This window comes from Microcebus murinus, chromosome 12, assembly GCF_040939455.1.
Source record: "Microcebus murinus isolate Inina chromosome 12, M.murinus_Inina_mat1.0, whole genome shotgun sequence".
Lineage (NCBI taxonomy): Eukaryota > Metazoa > Chordata > Mammalia > Primates > Cheirogaleidae > Microcebus > Microcebus murinus.
The window spans coordinates 71,350,137-71,369,864 of record NC_134115.1 but is presented as its reverse complement, the minus strand read 5'-3'; the positions used below and the strand labels follow the sequence as shown (position 1 = coordinate 71,369,864).

The window sequence follows — 19,728 nt, the reverse complement described above, 5'->3', positions numbered from 1 at the left end:
TCTGAACACTTTTGCTAAACAACTTTGAAGACACTTTACAATTTATACTCAGTAGTATAATTATTTGTGGCAATATTTTATCAGCTTCATAGATTTTTAGGCTCCTTGAGGGTTAGTTTCTTGGCCAACATCTATCTATGACTCAACCTTCCTGCCAGCACCTACCTTAGGGCCTTTTGCATAGTAGGTACCTGATGTAAACATCTGTGAAACAAATGCTAATAATGAAAAGTCTGATTTGGTTGTCTTAATCTAGTCACAAATAATTTGTATAACATGACACCAATGAAAAAGTACATAGAGTAATTAATGTTTGAACTGGTTTGAACAAACAGTAATGATATTGTTCCATCTGTTTGTGTAATAAAATACAATCTGTTCATGGTTAACACTCAACTAAAAAGACTATGAAGCAAAATCCAATGTTTGATTTTCATCATATCCATTTGGAAAGTGTCATTTGTTCAGCATAAAGATCTTCAGTTTCCTCAAATGATACAATGAGAGGCCAACCAATATTTGTCATAGAGGTACATGGGCTCACACACAATGACTGTGATAGAAAATGAAATATTTATCTCAGTTATTCCTGATTTCCCACAAAATGTGCCATCACAAAAACAGAATAGGAATTTAAAGTTTTAAGAAAAATAGACAGGTATTCCAAAAGACTGTTCTTGAAATATTACACTTATTTTTAAAAGCACAGTTTTGGGTTAAAATATTATATTCTATTACTATTAACACACTCATGGGACATACTTGTAAATAGGGAAAATAATGATTGTCAGTTTGTAGGTACAATATCTAATTATCCCCGAAACATCCAGTAATATGTGAACAAAATGACACATTGACCTGCAATCAATACAGAGTAGAAAACAAAATATTTCTATTTTATATCCATATGTGGTAAGATAAAAATTATTAACATGGAATGTTTAGACATGTCTATCTCCCTCTTCCCACCAATGAGAATGCCATCACTGTTGGTCCAGTTTTCCCTTCTCCACCACCCTAACCCCAGCCTCATTTTGTCTTTGCCTGTTCCTAGAACCAAGACTGGACAGAAAGGAGGGATGATGATAAGTTCTTTGCTAGAAAGGTTAAGTAGATCCCCACAATATAGAAATGAGAAAGAAGGAGGTTAGTGGGAGAGAAAGTAAAAACTGTGAGATACAGATAGAGAGGAACATTTTATGGTGGTAAATGATACTTAGGAGAGGGTAATATGTAGATGAAAGAAAAGAAAAAATGAGAAGCACTGCTTACTGAGTGAGATATAATTTAGGTCCCTTTTAATATTCTTCAGGAGAAATAGGTAAAGAACAGGATTTTTTTTAACAGTGGTCTGTGCTTTTAAACTGTATTTCTTTAAACATGACATGGCTATGAGACTGAACCACATGTGACACGGTTTCATTAGGGTTACATATTTATGTTTACATCTGCATGTTCTACACTATTCTTTCCGTATTTCTAGAAGATGAGCCCAGAACATTTTAAGCATTTTAACACATGTTTATAATGAAATAAACTTTGATATATTATGCCATAAAATGTAACACTCATATGTATTTTTTCCCCCAGATAAAACATAAGGCTTCAAAGGAACTACACATTTCTAGCATGTTCCTTCAGGGTGTGATCTCACATTCCTTTCTGCATCCACTCTCTTCCCTAGTAAGGTGCGCGTACGTGAACACTGTGAGCAGCTCTGGTTTAACCCAAAGGCAATATTTAGTCTTTACTGATTCACATATGAGACCGTTATTTAGGCATTCAGAAAGCCAAGCAGGAGGTTTACCTTCATGTGTTCTTCATGAGTAACTTACAAGAACTATTTTGCTTCGTTTCTCAGCCAATAATATTCCAAACTGTGAACCAGGGTGGATATGAACGAGTGGGGAATTAAGACTTACATTTTAAATGCAGCATTTTGTTTTTGATGCACACCATTGTAACCCCTCTGCTTTCCCTGCTTCCTAGCAGTTCACAGCAAAGCCTCTCATTCTTATCACACCTTCATCTCTAACCACAAACACGACTCTCTAACTCGCCTTGTCTTCCCTCCAGCTTCCCACGCCAGAGGTTCACTGCCACCTGTGCAGTGATGGGTCAGGAGGGCTTGGTGCCTTTGTTCACCTTATGAAAAAAAAAATAATGAGCAGGAAGTGATGTTGAGGGGAGGGGGTTTTCTGGGGTGCCCTGAAAGAGATCTTGAAAGTGCCCCGGGGACATAAAGAGCAGTATTTGAAGAAAAGCTCTCTGAAGGACCCAGGGAAGGAGGACAGAGATAGACGGTTCAGTGGAAGTGTCACTGATGGGCTAGCTGACATCTGGAAGCAGGAGTCTATTAAATTCCATATGTAATTATTGATTTCCAAACATTCTATACTGATGGCAATATGATTAGATTATATAAAGCATTTGTGCTGCTCCTGAATAATATGTGCATCTTATTAATAAGGAACTGACATGGCTAGTTTCTTCAAAGGGATACGAATGAATGACTGCATGGATGCTGGGATTTGGGGCCTCTGTGTCTGTTTTGCTTGGTTCTTCCTCCCACCCCCAACTTCCACAGTTCTTTCATCAGTAAGAAAACCCTTCAAAGGAGTAGAGATACTTCAGTGGGGGTTGACATTTCCCATCTCTAGGTTCTGATGACACCCAAGTGTAGAGGGGAATGTGAGGCGTCTGGGGAAGATGTCTACCTAAGACCCAAAGCGAGGGGTTCAGGGACAGAAGCTGCCATGGCCTGGGGCTCTTCAGGGCCCAGAGAGATGGGTCTGAGAAGCAGAGAAGGCTTGGTTCCAGTTTCAACTTATTCCCCTGGCTCTGTACACTGTCTTGCTGCCTGCTTCCTTCACCTTTAGCAGAGAGAAAGCTACTATAAGGACTGTCAGGAGCCTAGAGGATAGGGAACATGAGCATCTGATACAAGCAAGGGGGCGGGAAGTTGACACGATTCCATTTGAGAATCAGTCCAAGAACTTACAAAACAAGACTCCATCCAGGGAGAATGGAAAGTTCAATAATTGTTAAATCCCATGACTCAGGCTCTCCCAGATTGCTTTGTGAGCACTGGGGGAGGGACAAGGATGAAGGGCCACATGTCATTAGTCGGGGAGATGGGAGATGTTAGGGGAGGAAGAAAGACAGTGGATCTGAACACGTGTCCAGATCACACTCCACCTTTGGGCCTCATTTTTCTAATCTATACAGTGAAAAGTATCTGGCTTTGGCATTTTCTGGTGCCGTGAACGGCCTGTGTGGTTCACGAGTCACTGATGTGTGAAGTGCAATAGGAGGACAGTGGCCAGTCAGATCATGACTGTGACCCATTGGAGGGAAGCTTAGCTAGGGTCATTCCAGCATAATGAACATCCAGTAGCTGGCATTGCACCCGGCACGTGATAGCACATGCTTGACTTACTGAATGAATAGACATATGTGCAGTCTTGTCCCTTCAAGCAAATGGTTATGCATAGACCTTCTCTTGAGGTTGAACATGTAAAATGGACTATTGTGATGTCAACAACAATAAAAATGAAAGAACTAATTCAGAGTTGATTCTCCATCTCATTCCAGAGAGTAATCTGTAACTTTAAAAATACAGTTAAATAAGGCCGGTGTGGTGGCTCACACCTAGCACTCTGGGAGGCCAAGGTGGGTGGATTGCTCAAGGTCAGGAGTTTGAAACCAGCCTGAGCAAGAGCGAGACCCCGTCTCTACTATAAATAGAAAGAAATTAATTGGCCAACTAATATATATAAAAAAAATTAGCCGGGCATGGTGGTGCATGCCTGTAGTCCCAGCTACTCGGGAGGCTGAGGCAGCAGGATTGCTTGAGCCCAGGAGTTTGAGGTTGCTGTGAGCTAGGCTGACGCCATGGCACTCACTCTAGCCTGGGCAACAAAGTGAGACTCTGTCTCAAAAAAATAAAATAAAATACAGTTAAATAGCATGAATAAATTCTAGTGTTCAACAGCAAAATAGGGTGGCTCTAGTTAACAATAATTCATTGTATATTTCAAAATAGCTAGAAGATTCAGAATGTTCCCAAATGTTAAAAAAATGATAAATTTTTGAGGTAATGTATATCCTGATTACCCTGTTTTGATCATTACACATTGGATTCACGTGTCAAAATATCACATGTACTTCATAAATATGGACAATTATGTATCAAAAAAATTTATTTTTTTAAAAACCCCCAAAACAGCGATTAAGAATTTCTTTTGCCAAGACACCTTAGTATTAATAAAAACAAGCCAGCAAAGGTGTTATGTTGATGGATAACAAAAGCAAAAGCCTCGTTCTCACATCTGATTTTGCTTCTATCTTTTTTTTTTTTTCTTCTATCTTTTTGATCAAGAAAGCTAGTTTTCAGTCTGAAAAGTGCCAGAACGAATATTACTGAGAAGAAAGTGAAGCCCAGATGAGTAGAGAAATTTGGGAAATGGTAAAGCACCCAGGGAAATAAATGCTCTCGGTGTTTCAGGCCCAGGGTCCCAGTTCCCTTATTGTTGAATTTGTCTCAGGAATGTTGTACACCAAAAAGAGCTGCTGGAGGCGATCGCTTGAAGTTCTGATTTTCTAAAACGAGAAGAAAGGGATTCTAAACTACACAGAAGGAGGTGGGCACTGTGGCTGGCTAAATTCTAAGGTTAATTTTCAAAGAGCAGAGACCACTAAGAACCAGCCTAGGTTTTCAGGCAGAAACTAGATAGATTAGTCTCATTTTCGTTTTCATTCAAGGTCTCTGGAAAGATTAGGCAAATTGCATCCAGTGTATCTGGATTGTCACAAAGTCCCTTATACTCCTGTGGACAGGACAGAAACGTGTGCCTTAGTGTTAGGACAACTGCCCGAACTTGTTAGTGTTTGAATGCCCCTTAGCTGCCGGTTTAGGGTTACTAGGGGCGGAGAGGTCCCTAAATGGTGTGCCACAGGCCTCTGACTTCGGTTCCAACGTGCAACATTTTTATTAGTGAAATGATGAGAAATCATTGCAAGACTGCTTTTCAGATTCGAGGTGGCACTAACCTGAGAGGAAAAGTGAGACCATGAAGTACCACAGTCACGAGCTATAAAGACCCCAACAATAGAGAAGAGAATTTTCTACTTTCAAAACTGTTAAACCCTGGATTCACATGAACTGTGACGTAGAAGTACGACATGCAAACACAAGGACAGGAGGCCTGCTGGGTCTGAAATGGGAGGGAACACCAGAGCCCTGACAGTCAAATCCCATGACGTCATTTGCCTCCCACCTTCCTGCCATGGCTTCTCTGGTGACTCCGTGAAACCCCCAACATTCATGAGAAAGCTAACAGGGAGATACTTCACAGTCAAGGCAAAATACAAAGGGCAGGAAGGCGCAGAGCTCACTCTTATTTTTGTCTCTTGAGATTAAGAAATAAAAGAATTGTACAGGTCCTTCACTGTGTGAGCAGGTGAAACAGTAAGTACACAATTAGGAGGGACAGACTGCACATTTCAACCGGAACGACGACTCTACTGGATAACAGGAATGAGGCCAGCAGTGGCACACGTGAAATGACTTTGAGCCTTTACTTGAGAAGCTGAAAGGCCACGAGGCCCACGAAGCCAGCCACGTGGTCTGTGGTGTCGTGCTCTGTTTCGGGAGCGAACAGCCTACCCCAGAGTGCACGGGGCAGCTCTGGGCACTTCATTTCAAGAAGACTAGAGACAAGGTGAGGAATGTTCAGAGGGGAGGGACAAAGATGTCAGATGTCTCAAAGCATCTCACCATCTCAGTATCAGTGGAAAAGACCAGAGCTGAGGGCATAAAGGGGACTCAGAGTGAGGATCTGGGAAAGTTGGGAAATGATAGTCATTTTCTAATGCTCAAGGGGAAATCAGAATTTAGAATTGTCCTGAGTAGCACCAGGGGGCAGGATAAGGACAGACAGGTGGCAGATGAAGGCAAACAAATAATAGCTCCATCAGAGGAAGAATTTGCCAATAGTCAAAACCACCTAGAGACAGAGGGGGCTGTCTGGAGGGAGATTAAGCTCCGATCACTCGGGTGAGTGACTGTGATTCAAGAATCTCTTTGCAGAGCTGCTGTGGCAGGAAGTTAATGCTTAGATAAGGAATTGGGACAGATACCCCCTAACTCTGAAAAGTAGTGATTCTAATTAAGTTTCTATTTATACAGAGTCCTAAACCTCCCAAATTAAAAAAAAAATCCAGAATATTTATCATAATACTCAATAATGATAGGTGACATTTGTAAAAATGGCCCTGAGGTTACATAAATTTCCTAAAAGACATTTCCAAAGCAAGATAAATTGTATCTAGGAGAATTCTAGTGACAAGTGCCATTGGTTGGTACGTTATACATGCTCTGTGTAGTCGCTGTTAACAATAATTGATAATGAATCTGAACATCCCATTCCAAAAACAGCCTGGACAAAGGAGTTGACCACATCAAATGTGATTCCTTCCACACCTATACTTATGTGTAGTCCCATAGTAGGGGCATTTATGCAAATTAGTTCTTAACTAATAAACAAAAGTACATGTAGACTTACTTTGAAAAATATTCTGATCACATTATACTTAAAATGCATTTGCTCTTTGGATCATTATGTTTTGCAGTATCTTCAAATGTGAAGGATGCTAGGTTGTGGTAGTGTGTGTATTCCTACTTACACAGCCTTATAGTCACATTAATATATTACTCTTGAAACTGACACTCTTTGAGTACCATGCTGCTCAACTTCTTTTTCTGTTCCTTAAAATTAGTGCTCATACACTGTCCCCAACCCTCTCCACGAGCTGATCCATTCACTGGATCATATTCCACATCCTTGGAGGTGCAGGAACCTGTGGAGGGGAGCTGAGAAGCTGTCTTCCCACAGCTACCAGGAACCATCAGCACCCAAGACTCTGATAACAAGCATGTGACTTTTAAAAACTGGTTATCCAAGTTGCTCTCAGAAGTGCACCTTGGAGCACTTGAAAGAGTGCAAAGCGTAGATGACGCCAGTGATCCTTTTGAAGCACAACTACAGGCTGCAGGTTCCAGTTTATCCATCCTGTCACTGTCCAGGAGTATGTAGAACTGCCCTGGGTCTGACCAGACACCACCTATGGTCCCGTCCAGCCCGAGAACTCTGCAAGTCTGTACATAAAAGTAATACGCTAAGACATTTTCAGAGGTGGCCAGTAGATACAGAAACTCGCCAGTGGACACGACAGCTATGTCAGAACCTACTTGCCTTTTTACTTTACTTTTACATTTAAATAAGAAGGGATTATTTGCTTCATAAAATATTCAGTTTGGCCTATATAAATTATTTTCTCTGGCTTCAACATCCATGATTGTTTTATTTTATAAAATGTGTTACCATGTGATGCATTTTAAACATAAACTTATCTAAAATATGCAAAGCAAAATCTGATGCTCATATTTGAATTCACCTACATTGTCACTAACTGTGCAACCTTGGGCAATTCATGATTTCATTTAACCCCCAGCCCTTGGCACATTTCTACGTAGAGGAAAAGGGTTCGTGCAGAAATTCATTGTTCACATCCTTCTGATTTCTGAGGCACATCTGCATTAAGCAGACCAAGCATGGCTTTCCATATGCTCCACACTCAGAAATGTATTATTTTGTAAAATCCCCAATTGTGAGAAACATTAGCAAGAAACATATTCTTTAAATTGCTACTTTTTCCTCCAAATATACCAAAGTAACTAAGAAATAACTCTAGAAATGAGAAGACTTGGGAATATACATTTATAATATACAAACAGCTCAATTCCCAAAGGCTTCTGTAAACATACTCATGTTTTGAAAATACTTCCCATCCAGCTTCCATCATGGCTCTTTCGATTTGTGTAACTCAAATGAAGAAAATAAAGCAATGAGGAAAATAAAAATCCCTAGAGGCAGAATATACATTAACTTTGAGAATAAAGGCAGATAGAAAGTCCACGAATGCAAAAGAAAGACTCCCTGAAAGTCGAAGGTGAAATGCCTTATGATTTCATCAAAATTCCCTCCCATTGGGTCCTCAATTACCCACCAGGGGCCAGAGCCTGCCTGGTATGGCCACTGTCAAGGCTTCATCTGAGGCTGGGCTGAAGGAAAGGTCCTGCCTGTAAGGACAGCAGGGCGCTCATCTCATTAACAAAGCTCAGAGAAATGCCAGCCCCTTGGACAGTCCTGGTGTCAACACCAAAGAGCTCCCCAGGACTTACCAGCCGCTCTGCTGGTCCCGTCCTGCCCAGGTGATGGTTCTGCTGTTGGTGAACAGAGGATTGGCAGGTCGGGTAGCTGGGAGGAAATGTAATTTACTGCATCTGGTAGCAGAGAACAGGGAATACAATTAGGCACAGTGTTGAGAGGCCCAATGGGTTGACTGCCGAGACAGCAGCTTGTCTGCCCTACATAATGGGCCGCTGAGGCGGCCACTGAACAGGAGGATCAGAGTGAACAAAGACAAGCATTTGCCCGGTGACTGGTATTCAGCAGAGTAGCTGAGGTAGGAGGGATCCCAGCCAGAGAGCTCAAGCCCCAGGACTGCTCTGTGTATTAGAAAGTCATCAGAAAGCTCTAGATTCTAGGACAATGAGTCCTGGCTGGGGGGAGGTGAGGAGAAGAATCAGAGATGGGCCCCGTGAGAGCCATTATCAACTTGGTGGGACTGCCTAATATGGGCTGTCAAACTAGAAATGTGCATTAAACAGTCCTGAAAAATAGTTTCGTTCCCTGAACTGGAAATAGAGCTTTATGTGCCCAGTTCTTAGGAGGTTCATTTCCTGAACTGGAAATATAAGTTTATGTGCCTTATTCATTTAGAAGACCAATTTTATATGCATTAAAACAAATAAACAAACAACTCTAGAATTTATCTCATGATGTCATGACTTCAGGCTGGTGTTTCAGGCTGAGATTCCAAATGACAATACCCAGTGAACTCGTCATTAGCTCAGCTGTAGGACACGTTGCTGTGCAAAAGAGGGAGACCATCTGCTCTGCTTGACCAGCCTACTTAGGGAGGGGACACCTTGGAGGGTATGAGCATTAGCAGGCATGCCAAGGTATCAGAGGAAAGTGCTAGGGTGAGGCAGGAAGGATCTGGGTACACCCCAGAGAGAAGTGGGAAAGTGAAAGCAGGAAGATTCTAGAAAGCTGGGCTCCATGGGATATGATTCTTTCCATGTGTCACGACCATGTTACAGAATCCCAGAATGTCCATCCCTCATCAATGATTACATCTAACCATTCGCTTGGAGACACCTTCACTGAATATTCCACAGTCACCCCAATTCAACAAATCTAAGATGGACCTTGCTCACCGCTGATTCCTCTGTACTCTATCTTGGCTCATTGGCACCAAAATTCACCCTGGATCCTTGACGGTGCCATCAACTCCTCCCCCTCCTGGTATCGGATCAGTCCCGGAGCCTCTGCCCTCTCCAACATTCCAACATTTCTTATACCCGTCTCCTCCTCTGTATCCCCATCAGCATTGCCTCAGTTCTGGCAGGTCTCTTTTTAATTTCTTGCTGGGGAGGACAGTGAACAGACACTGGACTAGGATTAGTTCAATTCTACACCAGCTAGACCCTCTGCTGACTCGTGTGTGAGTCTGAACAATCCAGAATGTTTTGATATGGGACCATGATGTTCTTAGGGCAAAGGTGGGGAGTTTCTCTAAGAGAATGGATTTTTCCATCTCAACCATCTGGGGAAAAGGAACAGGAAAAGAGGATTAGGCAGGCAAGCCTTAGGCTGGAGTGAGGCTATGCACTATCAGAGTAAACAAAGTTGCAGGGCCTCATGTGTGCTGAAGCTTGGATCCCAGGGAGGGCAGAAGAGGTTGAAGGCCATCTCACCGCAAAGAAGGAAGTTGAGTCTTTCAGATGATGGTGGGCTGGGAGAATGGCCATGAAACCTGCAGGGATCTCCCCCCACCCCCACCCCCACCCCCAAAAAATAGGTCTGGATTTGAGCCAGTGGCTCTGAGTATAGCCACATGTCTAAAGTTGTACATTATTCTCTCCATTGAACTGCGGTTCCATTATTCCTGAACTTAGGTCACAGATTATTCTCTACTTCCGCCTTGGGAAGTTGTGTCTGTTCCCCAAATCAGCATCCGGCAGGACCAGAAAGAGCAGCAGCTGGAGGTCAGCTGGTCCTGCGTGAGGTATGGGTAGATTAGTGGTGACAGTGGCCCATGGGATGAATGAAGCAGTGATCTGGGACTAGAGGGACAGTTTCGGAGAGAAGACTAGAGTAGATCTGTAGAATGTCTGAGTTTCACTGAAGACTTCCAAAAATGTGTGAAATCGGATCTCAGTAAATTTGATTTTCTGCATTCAAAACAAGATGGAGGCTCAACCTATTAAGATCAAGTGTGATCTTGTAGGCAGATCATGTGTGTCCAGTAAATTATATGCAATATGAAGAGTTTCTAGGGCATCTCTGCATACTGAAAGTTTTAGCGGTAGAAACAAAAGCCACTCACAGACAGGGGATTCTGCATCTGAAAGTGCATCTAATTCCTAGGGCTTATGTCTCAGCCTCTTCCAGGAGACAGCTCCCTGCCAGGTGGGAGTGGGTGATGGAGTTACCTTTGCCTAGTGTTCACTGGCTACAAGCTTGAAGGCTGCAGATCTTGAGGGGCTGGGGCTAGATGGCTTCTGTTATGAGGTAAGGGAGTGGAGGATGGAGGAGGAGAAAAGCCCCCTCAATATATCATTAAGTTATAAACCCTAAGGTCAGGCAGCCTGGAAGTATCTGATAGAGGAGCACAGGAATAATAAGCAGTGCCCCCAAACCTTCAGTGGGAAACATTTCTTCAGATGGCCTCAATCAATAAACTGCCCTCTTCCTGCCAAAGCCCGAGTGGCCTATCTCTATCTCGCCACTGCCAGAGAAGGTCAGAGCAGTCACTTACAAAGTAGAAATTGAAGATGACTGCTGCTGCCTACCTCCAGCGCTGCTGAAATATTAATATTCACAGTAGCTATGAAGAACATATGTGGCTAAAGCCAGAGAAACAAAATTGATTAAAATTCTCCTTAAAACGTGACCTCTAGGCAACTGAAGATTGAGATATCCCAATAATTGGCATGAAAGTTTTGAGGTGGGAAAGGCTCCAGGCCAGCACAGGCTGGTATGAGATGGGAACCCAAAAAGATCAGTGCTGTACAGCAAGGACTGAGACAGGGCTAGGACAGTTTCCTTTGCCTGTTCTGGCCAAGGGTCTCACGCCAGCTTCCTCCTCAGTGGGTGAAGAATAGAGGTAGCACTACACACATGCTATATGCAATTTATAGTTGCACATGGCACTGTGCCTAGCTAAGACAGTAGAAACAACCCACCCAGTTGATGACGGTCCTGTTCTATAACAACAGTGTGTGTTGGTGGAAGAGGAGAGAGAGGTATCAGAATGAATATGGCTAGCAGATTCTACTCAAGATTAGAACAAATTCCTCTTGATTGTCCAGGCTACTATGTAATCAAAAGCCATTGGTGATCCAGAAGTACATTACTCTCTACCTCTATTTCCTCTGATATGCACAGAGGGACATGCATATGGTGCCCGAAATGGGGACATCACACACACACACACACACACCCCAGCTACTCTCTCTTGGTACCTCATAAATTGGAGGTGCTTTGCTGATAATCTGCAGCATCTACAGGTGCATAATCCTACCTGGACCCAGATTCGATAATCAGTGTATTTCAGAAAAATTGAGTGTTTTTTTCAAGACATCACTGTTCTAGAATAATGTTTTGTTAGTTCTTAGTAACAATAGTTGGTTGATTCTAAAAGGGTCTTGGCAACTCAGGGTCTTTGAAATCAAAGAATGAGAAAATAAGGAGACATCCCAAAATCCCCCAACTGGGATGTGCTTGAGTTTTACCCTCAGCCCACGATGTGACCTGCACTTTGATCACATTCTGGGAAGCCCGTGCTCACTTCCTCAAACTTCTTTCTTTGCTAAGAGATGTGGTGTGATGGAGAGGTCATAACCACAGAAGGCAAAAATCACACATACTCCAGGGTGACAGGTAAGATCACAGAAACTCTTCCCTGGGCTGTTTCTTAGGATTCCTAAGACTTTTGCATCTTCCTAAGCCTGAGCTCCCCATCCTGGCAAAAAGTGATGGAGGACAAAGTCTGAGGGCAACTCTCTCTGCAGGCTCTGTTCACTCATGATCAAGGTCCCTCTTTTTTTTTTTTTTTTTTTTAGACAGAGTCTTACTCTGTTGCCCTGGCTAGAGTGCAGTGGTGTCATCATAGCTCATAGCAACCTCAAACTCCTGGGCTCAAGCAATCCTCCTGCCTCAGCCTCCTGAGTAGCTGGGACTAGAGGCAAGCGCCACCATGCCCGGCGAATTTTCCTATTTTTGTAGAGATAAAGTTCTCACTCTTGCTCAGGCTGGTCTTGATCTCCTGGCCTCAAGCAATCCTCCTACCTCAGCCTCCCAGAGTGCTAGGATTACAGGCGTGAACCACTGCACCCAGCCCATGATCAGTTTTCTTACCACCTCAAAGAACTGCTTAGGTGAATGGGTGAAAACACTGGGGAGTAATGCAGTAGTAAATGAGAGGAGAAGTTCAGGGTGAAAAAGAAAGAGATGGTGGTGAGAATTTATGACATGGCTTCATTTTTGCTTGTAAAGAAGTCACAGACTATATAGGTCCCCACTCCCCACGCAGCCAGCCTTTTCAGGGACATGACATGTAGGCTCCTTCTCTTCCCTAATTACCAGAGAGAAGTCTACAGAAGTTCCTGATTTGACGAGGGAACAGAAAAAAGAAGCAAGAGCATAAAAGGACAACGTGCACGCGTCAGGGTTTCTGGGGGTCTGTAGGTCGATATCCCAAACCCTGTCCCTGCCTGACACTTACTGCATTATTGCTGATCATGTGAAATGTCTCAGGTCTTCCCGAGGACCAGGGAGACTTGCTATCCTCTCCATGATGCACCCCCAATTCCCCAAGGCCACCTCCTCAGTCCACGCCCCACCTCCAAAGCACAGAGCAAGTGCCCTGATTCGGTCACACCCTAGAGAATTCCTAGAACTGTTGTAGGTCCTCTCCTCCTGGAGTCCCTGCTGGCTTGGCTCTGATTTGTCCCTGCCTACAAGCACTCAGAACTTGAAGTTTAATTTAGTACCTTCCCAAAGATCACCCAGGGAGCCCAAATCCAGATCTCCTGCCTTTCTCTTGCTGGGAAAAGCAAAACATCACAATACCTATTTTTTTCTTTTTTTGGCAAAGTCAGAACTATCCTTAGTGAAAATATCTTTGGCTAATCCAGAAAAGCACATCACACATCTCTGCATTTTTAAACTCCCCTCTCCATATTTTTCCAAATGACACTGAGCAAACACTCTGATGTCAACTCATTCTGGCTCCTAATCATCTTCCTATTCTAGAGGCTGACTTTATAAGGACCAGGTGAGCAGATGGTAGCCTGCCCTTCTCCAACAAATAAAGCAGGTACAGCTGAGGAACAAGTGCAAGCAGGCTTCATGGGTTTGCAGCTGAGGTCAGGGAGTAAGATCAAGGGTGAGAAGTGCACCCTCCAAGTTCACCCCCCACAATCCAGGCAAGGAGAGGAGAGGACAAGGGCAAAGCAGGGAAGGACAGAAGGAGAAAGACCTACTCCTGCCAGGATGGGGACAGGAAGCCAGGGCCCCTTGTACTCCCCACCCCCACCCCACCCCGCCCCGCTTCATGTGCTCTCAGCCAACTACCCCACACAGAGAGGGAAGTTCCGTCCAGCCCTGTTTCCCTGGAAGGCTGGAGAAACTCTAGTTTTCTGATTCAAAAAGAAAGAAAGAAACAAAGAAAGAAAAGAAAAAAAACCAGAGAGGCCTTAGAATGATTTCCTGAACACCAAATGCTGACCTTCTGGGTTGCAACCTGGGGACCTAACCACCAGGACAAAAGGGTTCATTCCTGCAAGGGACTTGGTCCTGATGTTAACATTCTTCTTCGCTGAGCACTTTTTAAGAGAGGCCCAAGCAATGAACCTTTGGGATCTAATGGCAAGGAGAAGAGCCGGGCTAATTTTGTAAGACGAGAAACAGTGAGTGAAGAAATAGGTCTTGAAAAAGAGAAGCAGGGAAGACTTGGCATGCGGACCGCCTCAGTGCCCTGCAAACAGCGCTACTTCTTCTTCTGATGCTTTTATAAATCAACACATCACGTCTCCCGGGGAGCCCGTGTTAGTGAACCCCCCTAAGCTGACCAGGATAAAAACATTGCTCTACAGTCAGGGCAGAAGGCACTTACCTCCATCCGTATTGGAGAAGCCCTGTGGAAACAAAAGCAGGACAGAGCGTTACTGCATGTGCCGTGGGACTGTCCTGCAGTCACTTAACCAGCCCTTCCCTGGGGCCTGGGGCCAGCATCTGACCACGCTGGGCAAACCCCGTGCTCTCTTTCCTTCTGGACAATTTGTTTGGGATCCCAAAATCTAAAGGGAGTGTTTACTGTTCTCCCAATAGAGATTTATTTTAATTACCCAGCAAATATCCTCAGTTGTGTTGCAGAAGTGATATCAGAAAGTCTCATCTTAAAGTCGATTTCATTAGGTTGCTTTTCTGTCGCTGACAGGGAGTGAGGGAACAGGAGTCACAAAATGGGGGGGAAGGTTCTGAGATGTCCAGAACCTACTGGCTCTATGGACCTTCTACTCTTCACTACACGACACCATCTGCTTTTATACACAGTAACGTTTCTTGTAATTGCACTCTCGGTATTTGGAATTCATAACCATTTCATATGGTGTTGCCTCTGACCTTTTTATAAAAGAAAGACTCCGATGGCAAAGTATAATTAGAGCCACAGAGAACGTGTTTAACCTGCTTAATAGAAATTGGTTTTAGAATTCTGGGTCCAATAGGAGAAGACTTTTCAGGCAGCAGGCATGTAAGGGCTTTGGGCAACAGGCAGGTGGGGGCGATCTAAGGACACTTCTCTAGGTGTCGCTGCAGGCCAGGTGGTCCCACACCTGAAGACAGGCCACGCTCAGCTTCAGGACAGCACCTGGTCCTCACACACCTGCCCCTTATCTCACAGAGTCCGTGGCCCAGCCTTCTCCTCATCAATACCTGCTGGCACCGTTCTGCTAAGCCTTGCTTCCCCACGGATATAATTGAGAGAAATCACATTTGTTTTCTTCACCTTCTGAAAGTCCTTGAAGGATTTTTCTGTCTCCTTTAGTTTCTCTAGGATGATTTGCTCTTTGGCAGATATCTGGGACTCTTCGCTTTCTAGCATTTGTATTTCCTGCTCCAGCCTGGAAAACACACAAACAGAGGACAAGTTACTTTATTGTCCTGCTACCCCTGGGCAACAGAGCAGCTCCTTCCTGCTGGGCGATCTGTACCCTCCTAGCAGCTTCCGTTTTATATGAGGCCGAGGAGCCAGGCCGAGGCTTTGCATCTCGCAGAGACTCCTGCGTTTCCAGCTCTGCCACTGGGCAGACATTGGTCAGGGGAGCACAACCCAGAGCTACCGCCATGGCTTCACGGCCACCACTTTGCAATAGGCGGTGACATCTCCCCTCCAACCCTATTCATGTGCACATTTCTTATTTGGAGGTAGATTATTTTTATATAGCACATGACATAGTATCTGAGGGAAAATAGCTCCATATTCTTGCAGAATAACAGCTCTTCCCGCAGGTTGGCCAAAACGTAAGGGGCCATTCTTGTTCAAAGGAAATATTAATATGTTGACAAGAAAAGGCAGGTGGGCCAGTACCCCTTGGGAGCCTGCTGTCCCCTCCCTCAGTGGCCTGGCTTCTTTCTACTGCCTAAAAGAGGGGAAATGAAGGACGCAGATGCAACTGCCCCTATTGTTCTCGAACATTCCTCAGTTTTCACAGCCATCCTGTGTATTTTCTGAAAGGGAAATTTCAGCACTGCCAAGAGACTCTGAGAATAGTCCAGAACAGCAGCTATATAGCTATGATTTGGGGGGAAGTCTCCTTCAGTGAGCCTATGTTAATAACCATTAGTTTTTATTGAGCACTTATTCTGTCTGTGCCAGCAACTAAAGCTAAGAAATCACATGGATTATTTTGTTCAAACTTCCCAATGACTCTGTGAGTAGGGAATCCCCATTTTACAGATGCCATCATTAAGGCTTGGCAAGGTTAGGTAACTAGTTTACTGTTGCTGAGCCCTAAAGCAGGGATTCATGCCAGGAAGTCTAACTCTCGACCCTGCCCCTAACCATTGTGCTAAATGCTCACTGCATGGGTTCAATAGTATTTCCCACATCCCCTGCCTTGTTAAACATTGCATATGTTGGCATACTAGGGTGGCACTGTCATACAGCAATGTCTTGGAGAAATGGGTGTTTCCCTGCTAAAAGACTCCAGACTGCTGTGCCTCTTGAATTATTTGGTCTGAATTTGTTTATTCCTTCGATCACTCATTCATTCATTTTTGCTTTTGGTCTCTTCCCTGCATCATGCTAGAAGCTTTGCTGCTGAGTCTGTTCCTGCCTATATACTAATCCCCTCCCTTGCCCCATTCCCTTTCCATCTTTTAATCTGCTTTTGGGAACTGGTTGACCAAGTCTCTTTGAGTCTTAGGAGTTCATAGTGAGGTCTTCTGAGAAGAAAGGAACACCAAGACATAGGCATGGATTTATTTAGGGATGCACCTAGGAGGCCTTTTCTCCCCTCTTCCTGGGTGTCAGAAAAATGGCCTCTGCAGGGGTGAGACTTCGCTGCAAGTACTCTGGCCTACAAAGACAAGCCCTATACCTCAGTGTACCACCTCCAAATGAACACAGCTTCACATGTATTTACAATTACACTCAGGGTAAAAGTGGAAATCTTACAACTTCTAAGGTCCGATAGTATCTGACCTTCACTCTTATAAACATGCCTCTTTCATTTTATGCTTTAGTCCACAGAGAGCTACTCTTATTTGCCCACATATATCCTGTGTTTTTCCATCCTCTGGGAAACTTATCTCAAACCCTTAACCATGCTTGAAGTCTCAGCTCAGATGCCACATGCCATGAGGCCTTCACTGCCAGGAAATAACAACACCCTCTTCTGAACATTTCTTAGCACATGATTTTGGTCTATCAGTGGTCATACCAAGTCTACTATAGGTGAGAGTTGTGGTTCTCAACTGAGGTGATTTTGCCTCCCTTCTCCCCTGCAAGGGATATTTGACAAAGCCTAGAGATATTTTGGTTGTCAACTCAAGGGGGCGGTGAGACTAGTATTAGTGGCATCTGGTAGGTAGAGGCTAGAGTTGCTGCTGAACACCCTGCAATGCACAGGACAGCTCCCATAACACAGAATTATCTGGCCCCAAATAGTTACATAGATTATTAATTTCCTCTACTAGATTGCAAATTCCTCAGGGGGAGGGGACAAATGCCCAATACACCTATGTTGAATAAATTACAAAAAGCTGAACCAAGGTGCACAAAAGTGTGGCTCAGCCACGATAAGACCTTCAGAATTTTGGAGATTAGGGTAAATTCTTCAGCAAGCTTTGACTGGATAGGCTGCATGTGGGCTGAGATGCAAACAGAATCTACAGGAGAGGGGCCAAGCAATGTAGAGGTACAAACATAGAGATATAAAACTTATTTGCCGTTCCAAATGTTCAGCAAAATCTTCTATACACATCTGTGTAAATTATTTTGGGGTGACCCAAATGGAAGATATGAGTGTGAAGTAGGAGCAACATGCATAAACTGAACTAATCCAATGGGTGGAGGAGCTCTGGACTAGAGATTTCCTATGTAGACTGGATGATAATACCAGCCAGGGTGGGTTCTGAGCAGATTTTATTTAAATTTCAAAGGACAGAGTACTTCAGCAGATATTTAGGATCTGCGGTAGATTATATTATTCTCAAAATCATTCTCTCCCTTCTTCCTTTACCACCATGAGAAGGGTATGGACTTCCCTGATCCAATGATGTGGATCTTGACCATGTGATCTGCTTTGGTCTCACATTGGTGGGATACACCTCGCTGTCTCTTGACATTGGTGTCAATCATGTGAACCTTTTGGTCAATGAAATGTCAGCAGATAAAACACAAACAGAGGCTTGGAAAGTGTGTGCCCAATTGAGCTTGTCCTCTTGTGCCAAGATAAAAGCTTCTGTGGGCAACTGTGGCCCTTCAGTCAGAAAGAACACACACGCTTGCCTTGTCAGAGCTGTGCCTGAAATTACAACCACTCAGCTGAGCCCAGCCTACATCAGCAAACACTCAGACTACTCACAAAAGTGTGAGCAAGAACAAATGACTTTTGGTTTGAGCCACTGAGTTTGAGGGAGTGTGTTATGTAGCATTACCGTAGTGATAATTAACTAATATAGGTCAAATATATGTATATATGTGTGTGCATTTTATAATATATGTATATATATCCTGATTATGTATAACCCAATAATTATATATTCTAATTATATAATATATATTTATATATCCCAATAATACCTGAAACTAAAAGATCAGAAAAACATAAGCTACCCTCTCCTCCATTCCTCTAACCCTCAGAGAAATCTGGAGGGAAATAGGGCATCCCTTCATAAGGACCAAGACTGAGAAAACAGAGGAATATCACTGGTAGCTGTCTCTGAGTAACAGAACAGAATCACTATAGGTGATTTTAATTTTGTTTTTATAATTTTCAATATTTTCCCAATCAAAAAATTAATTTATTATTTATCTAGCCAGAATAAAAACCATAAATTGCCTTTTCTAAATAGCTCCTGAGGGCTAGTGCTGAGAAGGCAGCAACTCATAGGCCAACATATAAGAGAGAGGCCAGGGCCTCAGCTTCTCATGTGTCCAGTGAAGGGTTAAAACAGACACACTGGAACATCTATTTAAGTTCAAAACCAACATCTGTTGAGGCTGTTTGGCTGGACTCAGAGGTAGGCACTACAGAAGATTCTACAATAAACAAGATCCAGTTAAAAACGGCTGACTAAAAAAAAAAAAAAAAAAAAAAAATGGCTGCCTCTAAGGAACTCACTTCCTCCAGTGTAGCAGCCCAGAGTGGTTAAGAATTCTCTGTGACCTGATGCCCACCGGCTGGCCTGTCTCCATAGCCTGCTCAGGCCCTATGGGTTTCAGAGCTCTCAGCTATATAGTTCAGGTGCTAAAGATTTGGGTCATGATACTGCGTAACTGAGAAGGAACAGAGAGAGAGAGAGAGAGAGAGAGAGAAAAGCAACGAAACTAAACCTTTGCGATAACAACTGAGTTTCACTCCAAAGGGAATGAGTGAAGGAAATGGACAGTTTATGTAAGTCTAAGCAAGTCAGATACAAGTAGCAGATTTTTCTACAAATGCACCTGTGGCCTTGGGCCAGGTTCTGGGGGTGCTGGGCAGCCCAGGCGTTGTCTTTCTCAGGTAAACCCCAGTCCTGGGACTCAGGAGCTTCCTGAGAAACAGTGTCACGGGGTTAACAACAGTCATCCCAGCCGGGCTAGAAATACCACTGTTTTGTAGTTTCATGACTGAAATCTAATGCAGCCTTCTCTGGAGGAGCCAAATAGATATTGCTGTGCTAAAAATAAAGAATGGGCAGGAAGTGTAATTTACACACAAGGTTAATCGAGGCTCTGTAGGCTGTGACAGGTGCATACACAACAGCCTCTGACCTGGCTTGCTCAGTTCCTTCTGAGAAAAAAGCAAATTACAATAAGCCATAA

The 19,728-nt window shown here is 43.7% G+C and overlaps 1 protein-coding gene across 7 annotated transcripts in view; it reads right to left on the bottom strand.

Moving 5' to 3' along the window:
* Positions 1-19,728, bottom strand: part of PALM2AKAP2 (PALM2 and AKAP2 fusion) — a 428,813-nt gene that overhangs the window by 185,491 nt on the left and 223,594 nt on the right. For 5 of the 7 annotated variants that reach the window (XM_012736750.3, XM_012736754.3, XM_012736751.3 and 2 more), the window contains 3 exons: positions 15,205-15,319; positions 14,311-14,332; positions 8,246-8,347 (listed from right to left, as the gene is read on the bottom strand). In XM_012736750.3, the coding sequence (XP_012592204.1) occupies positions 8,246-8,347; positions 14,311-14,332; positions 15,205-15,319 (239 nt within the window). The remainder of the gene's footprint in view (positions 1-8,245; positions 8,348-14,310; positions 14,333-15,204; positions 15,320-19,728) is intronic. The other 2 variants (XM_076008910.1, XM_012736756.3) reach the window with 1 other exon arrangement.